This window comes from Prionailurus bengalensis, chromosome A3, assembly GCF_016509475.1.
Source record: "Prionailurus bengalensis isolate Pbe53 chromosome A3, Fcat_Pben_1.1_paternal_pri, whole genome shotgun sequence".
Taxonomy (NCBI): domain Eukaryota; kingdom Metazoa; phylum Chordata; class Mammalia; order Carnivora; family Felidae; genus Prionailurus; species Prionailurus bengalensis.
Genome location: NC_057354.1, coordinates 12,121,010 through 12,132,692, shown reverse-complemented (window position 1 = coordinate 12,132,692; position 11,683 = coordinate 12,121,010). Strand labels below are relative to the sequence as shown.

The 11,683-nt window shown below is 48.6% G+C and overlaps 1 protein-coding gene across 2 annotated transcripts in view; it reads right to left on the bottom strand.

Annotated features, from left to right (window-relative positions):
• Positions 1-700: 700 nt before the first annotated feature.
• The window catches only part of B4GALT5 (beta-1,4-galactosyltransferase 5), a 75,687-nt gene continuing 64,704 nt past the window's right edge, over positions 701-11,683 (bottom strand). For both annotated transcript variants that reach the window (XM_043553696.1, XM_043553697.1), the window contains 7 exons: positions 10,619-10,732; positions 9,875-9,999; positions 8,769-8,885; positions 7,991-8,178; positions 7,155-7,277; positions 4,841-4,942; positions 701-3,884 (listed from right to left, as the gene is read on the bottom strand). In XM_043553696.1, coding sequence (XP_043409631.1) covers positions 3,737-3,884; positions 4,841-4,942; positions 7,155-7,277; positions 7,991-8,178; positions 8,769-8,885; positions 9,875-9,999; positions 10,619-10,732 — 917 coding nt within the window. In that variant the 3' untranslated portion in view covers positions 701-3,736. The remainder of the gene's footprint in view (positions 3,885-4,840; positions 4,943-7,154; positions 7,278-7,990; positions 8,179-8,768; positions 8,886-9,874; positions 10,000-10,618; positions 10,733-11,683) is intronic.

Here is an 11,683-nt window from a genome sequence, read left to right as displayed (position 1 = left end):
CTGTTCCTGCAGTTTACTGGGTGACCCCACTTGTCTCCTCTCAGCTCATCAACATCCCCTCGGGAACGCCTTCCACACCTGTGCTCACGTCCTTTGTAACACTCGTGTGGTTTTTAATTTCAATCATTTCAATCATACCCCCCATGGGGGGGTGGGGGGGGGCGTGTGAGGCAAGAGGACAGTAAGCTTTAGGAGGCCACTGACCCTGTCCTTTTTGCTAATCATTGTATTCCTAGCACCTGGGCACGGAACTTTATACTCCATAAAGATCAGTGAGTGGTAAACACTCAACAAATAGAAGCTATGATTACAATCTCCAAGCGGAACCAGGCAGGACTGGCCCCAGAGGACCTTCGATCTGGACTCCATCAACTTTCATCCTCTCTGTACCCAGGTGTCTTGCTCGACTCGATGGGCATCACCTGGGCCAATTCTGGAAAGACATTGTGGGAGGATGCCTGGGCAGCACAGTGGGGTTCAGTGCTTTTGCTCCAACGGCTGAGTTTCTCACTCACTGGTCTGGTCTCGGGGGTCGACAGCGGGCAGGTTTTCTCTCGGGAGTACCCAGAGGTCGGCGGGGCAGCGTGTGGAAGTCAAGCTGCTTGAAGGAGCACACAGGAGCTGAGCTCCCATGAGGAAAGGAGACGAAAGGCCCCCGAGGAGCCAAACGGTTCTAGGTAAAGACAGATGACCACCAAGGTTTGGTTCTTGAATATGTATTTTTTACTGAAAAAATCATTCATAAATTAACATACAAAAATGTACAAACACATGAGTAAATAATGTAATGACAAAGGACTATTTTTGTGAAAAGTGTTTTTAAAACATCTTTAGATTTCAGTGCAAAAATGTACCCCTGGCACCTCTTAAAACATAAGAGCAAGCTCAAAAAAAAAAAAAATGTAGTGATGGAAGGATGCTAGCTAGCTACGTTCAATGCCATCGTCAATGGTGAGTGGACACAATCAGTACATGTGGCTGTTGCTCAGCTATTAATGTCTGTGGTAAAGGAGCTGCAACAAAACAGTCCCTGTAATGTCAAAAGAAATATTTTTGCAATAACTCCTCCCCCCCAGAAAAACCGCGTGAAACGAGAAACCTTTCCCTGCACGCAGCAATCAAAGACGAGACTGATTTAAGGGGTCGCCCATCAGTAGCCTTAAAGAATTTCAGCTGCCAAAATACTCACAAGGTCACATTTGGTTCTTATTGTTCTTTTTTTTTTTTTTTTCTTTTTTTAACATGAGACTCTTACACCATTAACAGCTCACGGGCCTGGTCGTATATTTTGCCTTTTATATTCCCGCACGACACTCCCAACTTGGTGGGTAAATGACTCAGCAGCACGCGGTAAAGCGATTTCACGCGATTTCACACTAAGAGAACAAACTCACATGTGATCGCAAAGATAGTTTCAGTGACCTTACTTCAAGCAGTGAAAAGAGACCTTTCCTCTTGTCCTCAAATCAGCATTTTCTTTTTAAAATCAGGTGTTTCACCTCTTGCCAACATTTTGTTCTCGGTGGCAAAGATGTTCATGAAAAGCTTCGACCGAGACCATTTTACGACACTGCTGGGTACACGCACATCGTCCTTAACCAAGGATCGGTGTATCCCAGCAAATTCTTCCAAATGACATCATATAGTTGTGTCCCACTGAAAGCGGCTCACGGCCTTCAGTGACAAAGGAGGACAGGAGAAGGACCAGAAGCGTCAAGGCCAGCACACAGGCCTGGGGGGAGGGGAGGGCGGAGAAATCTTTATTGCTCTATGCACCAGACTTCAAAAAGGAAAACCAAGTGAGCTCCTGGGTGTAATGTTCCCCCGTGAAGGTCTTTCAAAGCATGAGATGCTCAACATTCTTTTAAAACCTAGGATACAACTTACCAGCATTTTCAAGGGCAACAACCTGCCTTCTCATATGAGCTGATAAGAGCTTTGTAATGCTATTTTCTATATATACCATTCTATTCTTCAAAAGAACAAAAAAGCAAGAACAAAAAACAAGGCCCGGCCAATCACTCCCACAGCTTGTGGGGGTCATAAGTCCATGGAACCAACACATGCAACGGAGAAAACCCCCAACCCGCACGCGAATACACAAATATACCCCCTACACACACATTCATGTAAACCATGAAAATTAAGGAAGTTGAAGGCAAACAAGGCAATTAAAAAAAATATGAAGTACTTTTCAGGAAGTACTCCTAATCACGATATATAAATATGTTTTATGGAAAAGGAGAGGAAAAAGACTGGCATTTGTCGGCGTCCTGCAGAAGCCAACAGGAACTATAACTTGAGGGATTTGGCTCAGGGAAAAACAGAGAGGCACAACTTCGAGGGCAATTTGGAATCTAACTTCAAGAAGTGCATGGGGTGTGAACACAGCGCATGGGCTTGGGTCCTTGCATCCTGGAGCTTTATTAGTCTGCTTTGCAAAGCTCTGATCGGGGCTAACCAGGACCCTAGCTAACCCACGGCACACAAGTGTCACCTGCTCCCCAGCTAAATTCTTCATTCCATCGCTCATTATTTCTATGTACTAGGTTCATAATGTTGACAAACAATCTTTCCAGAAACCCAAACAGGGAAATATTCAGAGGAATCACTGAAGCTAGTTAGTAATTTAGGCACAGATTTCAGGAATTGTGGCCAAGTTCCACAAGAGCAAAAACAAAAAAACAAAAACAAAGAAAAAAAAAAGAGGAGAAAAGAGGCAGAAAACCCCTCCACCCCACCCCCACCCCCACCTCTCTCAGTGATGAAAGGATAAACACTAGAGTCCAGAAATCCAGGGGCGTGTGCACAGGGAGGCCCCCGAGGGCTCCTGTCTAGCAGGTGGCTGGATGAGGGCGTGCGTGCCCAACTCGGGAGAGCGCATCCACAGCAAAAGTCAAGAGCAAAGACTTTCGGAAGAGGAGGATGGGAGGGGGCAGGAGTTAGCGACCAGTGACAGACTGGACCGGCTCGTTCTGTAGGTGACATGCCCTGCATCCTCTCCCTTCCAAAGTGACAGCAATTTGGGAGGGGACATTCTTCCACTTCCCCTGCGTTTTTAACGGAGTTCCTGCATTTGCCAACCAAATAAGTGAGCTAATGTAGAAATCCTCGGTTCGAATTGGAGCCAGCTATAAAATTAAATTTAAAAAAGGCATTTTACATGGCTTATTTACAATTATACTTCTTCAAGAAGTGATTGTTATATGTCTATTTATCTTCCCCAATCCCTGCCCCCCACCCTCAATCCCCACCCAAAGCAGGTAATTTATTTATCTATTTTTTTCCTTTAAAAAAATGAAACCGAAGAGAACACCAGAGATGGAGAAGAATGGTGGGTGGAGTTTCATTTGCGCTGCCCTGGGGTGGGGCTGCCTCTTTGCTCCAAAGGCCATTCGGAGGAACGGGCTCGGCGGTGGGACCGTGGTGGATCTCGGTTCCGGGTGTAGAGATCCTGGCTGAGACTGGACGCTGGGGCAGGAGACCGGGGGAGCAGAGCAGCAGGACAGACGTCGTCTTGTGAAAATAGAAAGCCAGTCCTCATGAAGGGAGTTCCCAAGCCACAGTGAAGGCGTTTTGTGCGTGGACACTGTTCACATTTTTCTTCCCCCCTCGAACCCTGTGATCCTTCATCAGACACTGTATTTCTACTCTCTTCCTGTGTGGAGCCCCCAGACATCACACCAGGCTGCCTTCTGGGTGGCGGCGGGTAAAGCACATGCATCCTCTCCGCCTCTCAGTACTCGCTCACCTGAGCCAGCTCGGGTGTCAGGTTGACAGTAATGTTTTTATACAAGGCGTCGTATGTGATGTTTGCAAAGTAGTTCAAGTTGTTGAGGCCGTCCAGCCCTTGCCGTTCTTTGGACTTCCTCAGCAGAGCATACCTGTTGAAGCAGAGAACAGAGGGGTGGCTCCGAGTGAGGGGCTCACGTCCTCCTGGCAGGGGATGGGGCGGGGCAGACACGGGAGGGGACGCAACTCAGGGCAGCAACGCTGCGCCCCCTGGCGGGTGACTGGCCCACCCGTGCAGCCGCTCCAGGCCAGATGTTATCATGGGAAACACCTCCTACTTCACGCCAGGTGCTTTCCTTATGACATCATTTCAGTTAACGTACCTGCCCCGTAGCAAATGAAGAAGCCAGGGCTCATGATGTTAAATGACTTGCCGAAGGTAAGGGCAGGGGGCAGGGGAGTGGCAGGTAAGATACTAAAAATCCATCAGGTGAGAAGGTCAGGGTCGGCATTCGGTGCCTTCCTACTCCCATGACAACAGAATGCATGCAGTCAGAACTGACGGTCTGGAGAACAGGCCTCCTCCCAGTTAACGAGACAAAAAGCTACTCCTGGGAAGGCAGAGATGTCCCTCCATCTATATGCCCCAATCGGTCCAGTATGGAAGCTCCTTATCAGAAGCAAAGGCGGTAAGAAAGCAAGTACAAACGGAATTTCAGGGGCCACCCTTCCGGAACCGGAGCTCGCAGGACGGGCGCCAGTCTGCTTTGTGGCCAGTCTGCTGTGTAGGTTACACAGAGACCTTCAGCAGGAGTGGATTTTTCTCCAACTCCCTGAAGACTACAGAAGAGACCATGAAGCTTAAGCTGCCAAGTGACCGATTTCCTTAAAAGATCTATGATCAAGTTTTGCACCGATAATCTGATTTCACACAAGCGCCTGCCTCACGGGTAAATGAACATCTCTCCAGGAACTATTCAACAGCCACCAGAACCGGACCTTAGAGAGGAGGTGGGGAGGAAGACAAGGGGTTGCCACATGCTCTGGGACATCTGCAGATGCAAAGTACAGAGGGTATTTGTGAGAAGGATAAACACATTGCACCAACCTTCCAAGAAACTGGACTTCTCCTCGATGGTGATGAGGAATAGATTTGTATTTCCCGGTGTCGCCTTCTGGCCGGCTCACGGAGTAGCCTGCGTTCTGTACTCTGTCCGAGACAAAGAGAATGGGCTTTTAGACCAAATGATCTAGCAGTGCAGGTGTCCACATCTATGCCGAGGCTGAGAAATCCCAAGGCGAACAACAGAACTTCTGCACCTAAATATTCAATTGCTTACCCTCTGGGCAAGTGCATGGTTGCAGACAAGAGGTCTACAATACAAAAAAAGTTCTGAGAAAGAAAAGAAACAAAATTCTCGAGAGTGAGGTGTGCCGCCAGGTCCCCAGGGACAGGTACATCGGTGAGCGTCCCCCAGGGGGTGAGTGCACACGCCCTCTCGGCCGGCTTGTTCGGATCCTATCAAAAATATTTTTCTCACTGGTGGACAAAACACTTTTCCTTTCCACCACCTGCTATAACGCAAGTCAGGAAAGTCAGAGTTGCACTGTGCTTTCCTGGTTGTGAACTTAATTACTCTGCCCAACTCCCCCATCACCACGGAGGTGAACTCATTTGTAGGACATCCTCTGATCTAGATGTAAAACTTCACAACACTATGGGGACAGCAGCATTTAAGGAGGTATTCGGTTATTTATCCTTAGTATGAAAAAGATAGGATTTTGCAAGCTGGGTTTACTGGAAACTTGATGGGACTGTAAGAAACTATGAACACACGGAGGCAGACTTTGGAGAGCTATGTAAAATTTACGGTTGTCTTCATATGTCAACACTGCGGGAGAATATTATTTCAACATCCTCCTCTTGACTCCAAATTACACTCTCCTTTTGATACAGGAAAGTGTGTTCTTACTCTGAGTTGATAAATACATATAGGATGCCTACTGTGTGCCTGGAATTGGGCAGCACACTGGGGGGAACCAGACCCAGATCCTGCACCCAAGGGGGTTCCTGCTGACCTGGGGACAGTGCCAGCGGAGAATTGACAGATGTCCTGATTTGGAGTTTGACTGGACTCAAGGACCAGTCAAACAGTAGGTTTGTGGCAAAGCCGTTCATCCTCACCGGGTTCCTAAGAAACCCAAATTAATTAAAAGGATGAGATGCCATTTTTATCTCTCAGACTGAGAAAGAATTGTCTGGAGCTCCCCTATCCGGTATAGCAGCCCCGGGCCACACGCGGCTGCTGAAGGGCCGAAATGTAGCAAAATGTAAAAGGTTGTTTATAGCCAACGTTGGCCGTGATGGAACGGTGATGCACCATGGCTTGGACTCTTTCTGCAATCTCTTCTGGAAGAAAATCCTGGCGATTACTATCCAAATTCAAAAGAGCAACTTACTTGACTCTGCCGTTCCACAAGAAGGAATTTAAGCTACAGAAATATCTGCACACGTGAACAAGGATATTCAAAACTGCGAACAACAATGTTCATCGACAGGAGAGGATTAAAATAAATTCTCGTGTATCCACATAAAGGAATACCATGCCGTTGTTAAAATTAAGGAAGTGGCTCTCTCTGTATTAGCGTGGTTGGAGAAGGGATGGGCCTGGGTTATTTACGTAGGAACAGAAAAAAGTGGGGTCAGAAACAGCCTGTTCGAAATCGCTACTTCCTAGGAATGAAATAGGATAGCGGTGGGGGATTAAGAATTACGCTCTGGTTTATGCACCTTTGTATTATGTGAATTTTTTACCGGCAAGTATTACTCTGTAATTAAAAAGCAACACGTAGCTTTCTTTTTTAAAGCCAATTTAGAAAGTAAACAGATACAAGGTAGAAATTCTTTTGCTTATTTGTTCCTTACTAGGTTACTATTCACTCACTCTGTAAAAAGACTGGTTGACGCTACTCAAATACAGCATCGTTCACCCAAACTTGTACAACACAAGCCTTATCTGATGGTACGGATAAACGCGTGTACACATCACTAATACGTGACCTCTGGTTTGGGGAGGTTTCAGTGAAATGTGCTAGGAGTGTAAAATAAATACCAGATTTCAAAGATAGAAGGGGAAAAAAAAGATGAATGTGGAGGATCTTGTCAACATTTTATACTGATTGTGTGTTGGACGGATATCATTTTTGATATATTATGATAAATACACTGTTAACATGTTTTATTAATAAAATACGGTGAAATTAATTTCCCGTCTTTTTCTTTTTTAGCCTTTTTACACGTGGCTGCTAGAACACTTCACATTACCTCCGTGGCTTGCACCCTATCCCTCCTGCGTGGCGCCTGACTGGGGGAGCCTAAGGCGGTGTTTCTGGAAGGCACCGGAAACTGGAAAAGGGGGTACCTGTTCCACAAGTCATCATCTTCTCCGCCCCAACCCCAGAAAGCGTTTGGGAAGCCATTGATCTTCCGGAACTGCTCCACCGTTAAGCCGCTCACTCCACCAAAGAACTCGGTGTAAGGAAGCCTGGAAGGGGACGTACAGCTTCAGTCATCTGTGCGTCCAGGGGTGGTGTGTCCCCAGGACTGGCTGCCATCTCACCGGAGAACCGCACAACGTGAAACAGCGCTCCCCGCACTGCTGTCCTGACCCATCTGCAACCGTTTCCCTGTGCTGAGGCACGTCGCCCTCCATAGCTAACTGCATCCTTCTCTAATTGTCTTTTTCGTAACAGCTTTATTGACACATAACTGGCGTTCCATACAATTCACGCATTTAAAGTACACAACTTCGTCGTTTTTGGGATATTCACGGAGTCGTGCCACCACGGCCCCAATCCATTCTAACACCTTTCATCGCCCCAAAAAAGAAGCCTTGTACCCATCAGTGGCCACTCTCCGTTCCCCCTCCTCCCCTCCACCCTAACCATCACTGTCCTTTCTGTGTCTGCGGCTTTGCCGAATTCTGGGCAAGTCACGGAAATGCGATCAGGCCGACACCTGGCCTCTGGTGAGTAGCTCCTGCCTCGCACCAATGCTTTCAGGGTTCACCCACCGGCCAGCGTGTCAGGACTCCCTTCCTGTTTGCTGCCTAACAGCGTACCGTGCTGTGGCCGTGCTCCATTTTGTTCACCCCTTCGCCAGCCGATGCGCGCTGGGTGGAGCTAACTGGCTTTGGCCACCTTTGCATCTCTCGGCATCCTTTCAGATTGGACCTCTTCCCGGGGACGTGATACTCACAGGTACATATACTTGTCCAGCTTGGTTGCGAAGTGTCTCGGCATCTGCCCGCATCCATAGTAGTTCCGATCACTTTCTGGAATGTGATCCACATCATGAAAAATAAGACAGTCCCAGTCCAGATCCTTCATTGCTTCTTGAAAGCCGACGTTGAAAAGCATGGCTCGATTAAAAGGCTGGGTGCCGACCTAAAAGAAGCAGAACTTTATTTTTCTTTTGCTCCCGGAGCGAACTCTTTGCTGTCCCAGCCCTGCCTAAAGGAGCGCTGACTGAACCCGACGGGGAGGGACCCCTGGGGGCCGGGCCAGCACGCTCATCACTGCCTCACAAGCCACCTGACATCTCGCCCCGATCTCCTTAGAAATAAGAGGAGTGGTGACTCTCTCCCAAGACTGTCCTAAAGGCAGGCATTTGACCCTTAACAGCATTTGGAAGCCCCATAAAGGGAGGAAAGAACAATACAGCCACTTCTACTCACGGCTCCTTATCCTTATCTTAAGGGGAGTTTCCTGGGTCTGGAGACTGAAGACACCACCCAAGGCAGCTCTGACTCAACCCCCAACAAGGAGCCTTTGTCGAAGGGCACACACAGGTCCACCCTGGACTCGGGTCTGCCCGTCTCGGGTAACACCTCAAACCCAAACTGCTCTCTCTGCCCTCCCTTTCACCTCTGGGTGGCTCGATCGTCAGATTTCCGTTTCCCTGGCTCTGCACTCCAAAGGTGGACTCTGAACTGCTGCCTCGGAACAGAGAGAAGAGGGAAGGAAGGGCCACTCGCCTGTTCAACCACATAAAACGCAAACCACAGGCGCTGGCGCTGGAGCATGGGAATCAGGTGTCTGAGCAGGACTGGGAGGTGCTCGTGGCGGTTCCGGAAAGGGATGAGGATCGCCACCTGGAGAGGGTCACACGAGAGAAGCCGCCCCGTGAGTCCCCCCGACTTCTGCTCTGTGGCACGAGGCTGCTGCAGAATCGGGGGACCGGCTCTTGGGCTATTCTGGAAGGCTGCCTTGTCCGCAGCCTCTGCTGAAGGAGCGGCTATGTTGGCAGGTGGACCCTCGGAAGTGAGGGGACTCTGTCCTCACACACACCATGCTGTGTACATAGTGCACCTGCTGAGTGAGTTCTTTCTAGGCCACAACCCAGAGGAAGACGTTCATCCTCCACCAAGACCTGTCCCACAAACACGTCCATGGATAGAGAGGCATACAACTAAAACACGCTCCACAAAACAGTACTTCCCCTTAGAGCGTGCAGCGCACTCTGAGATAGATAGATATACATCTATCTCATCTCTTAATGCTGGTCATACGCCCAGTGATGGGCTGGAAATGCCCATCTATTCCAGATCTGCCTTGTTCCTTGCAGGACCGGCACAGAAACAGCACTTGAACAAATACTTGTTGAAACACTGGACTTAGGCCGGTGTCATGAGCCAGATCCACACACAGATGCCTCCTAACTACAGTCATGCAGAGAAACAACCAGAAATTCTCAGTGTCGGGCTGCAGAACTCCGCTCTTGGTCGCACTAAGCTCAGAGTAACGATGCCAAATGAGGCACATGCAGCCCCGGATTTGTGAAGATGGCTTTTGCTAACATGGCGCAAGAGACCTACCAACCCTCCTCCTTGCTTAGCCAAGACGCCTATAAAGAAGACCAAAGGGTCCCGCTCAGCCATGCGGACGACACACACTTCCGGGGCTGTAGCCTGTCCTTAGGGCAACCCACGCCTCCAAAGCGTTTCCATGAACTGCAGATACTTTGCATCGGGCAGTAGGGTGCAAAGCACAGATTATCACGGTCCGTGAATCCCACAGCAACCTGGGATGATGGCCAAGTCCAGGTGGGCCTCCTAGTACCTGGTCTGACTTCACAGCCTACCTTCCATCGAGGCATGCAATCCGAAGGCTTCCAGTGACCTCCGAGCTTGATGGCTGGGTCTTTGGAGAAGATTTCATGGATGTCGTCCATTGCGATTTCACTCATGTTTATGTCTATTGGGCCCTCTGGACAGAGAAAGGGGTGGGGGGGAAGAAAAAGAATTAAGAGGCCAGAAAATGACAGAAGTCTCCCCCCATGTCCGGGGTTTCACTCTCTAGGGAGGTTCAATGCTTTTTCAGCTGACTGCCGTCTTTCACAGTGTTGGGAGGCCCTTCCTCTGCTTTGCAACCCCCTGTATTTCACTTCATCACTATTACTGGGCAAAGCAGTAAGTCAAGAAGTTAAGACTTTAGAGCTTTGGCTCTGCCAATGGAGTGGAAAGAAATTGAGACTGAGTGAATGGCAGCTGAACGTCTCAAAGAGGAAGGAGGAAAGTGGCTGTGCTTGAAGCCTCTCTGAGGGCTCCCGAGGCGAGCACCCACGCACGGCCCCACCACCGATCGGTGACCCCAAGTGATCATGCCCAAACTCAAAACGTCCATCTTCTGCTCAGGTCATGATCTCTCGGTTCGTGAGTTCACGCCCCACATCGTCCAATCCTCTGCAGCCCCCTCTCTCTGCCCCTCTCCCACTTGCACTCTCTCAAAAATAAAACATTAGGGGGAAAAAAAAAAAACCTCTCGTTCTTATTTTAATCAGATAAAAAGACCCGTCAGTCTGCAAAGCCAGGGTGGCTCTACTCACTCATGGAAGGGAGCCTCTCAGGGCAGGTATGGTTTGCAAAGTAGGTGAAGTCTTCGGGAAGAAACGTTGTGGTTTGTAGGAAGGTTTCGCTGTGGTTCAAGTCAAGAGGATAATCTAGAGAGGTAAGAAAAAAAGGCACATGTCCTCAATTCTGCAATTCTCAGAGGCCTACCAGAGAAGTATTTTTCTTAGACAGCATTTCTTGTTTTGCAGAATTGGGACTCTGGGCTAGCTGTGTACCGCAGCTAAAAATGCGAACACGTCAATAAACAGGTTAACAGACCATCTTCTGCCAACCGGTGTTTCTATTCTTATTGTCACTACAGTTTTATGTGCACCTCAGTGTCCAAAGAATTCTAGAACATAATTTAAAAACAAACAAACAAACAAAAAGAAATGAAACAGTGTCCCCCTCCCATGTCTTATTCTCTACAGGAACTTTTTTCACTTCTTTCAGACAACTACTGTGGTATTCACTTCCACTGACAGCTGTTCCAGGAGCTTCTGTTTTAGGTCTCTGGGTTTTGCTCTCTTCCCTCCCTGCCCCCACGACACACACACTCTTTCACCCTCCCATCGCCCAACATATATGATCACTGTGGTTCACAAAATCCTTAGTATTTACACGGAAGGATTTATTCCTCAGATACTATTTGTAGCTGAGAAATGTGGAAGGTTAGGATTCCTTTTCTTTTCCTGCATAATTTTTTCCTGGACTGTCTCTGTTTGCTTAGTTTTTTTTTTTTTTTTTAAGTTTATTTATTTCGAGAGAGGGACAGAGAGAGCAAGTGAGTGGGGGAGGGGCAGAAAGAGAGAGAGAGAGAGAGAGAGAGAGAGAGAGAGAGAGAGAGAGAATCCCAAGCAGGCTCCGCACTGTCAGCACAGAGCTGGACTTGGGGCTCGCACTCACAAAGGCACTGTCAGCACGGAGGCCAGTGTGGGGCTCGAACTCATGAACCGTGAGATCATGACCTGAGCCAGAGTCGGACACCCAACCAACCGAGCCGCCAGGTGCCCGTCTGCTTAGTTTCATGTGGTGTCGAGACTAAGCCGACACCGTGCCCT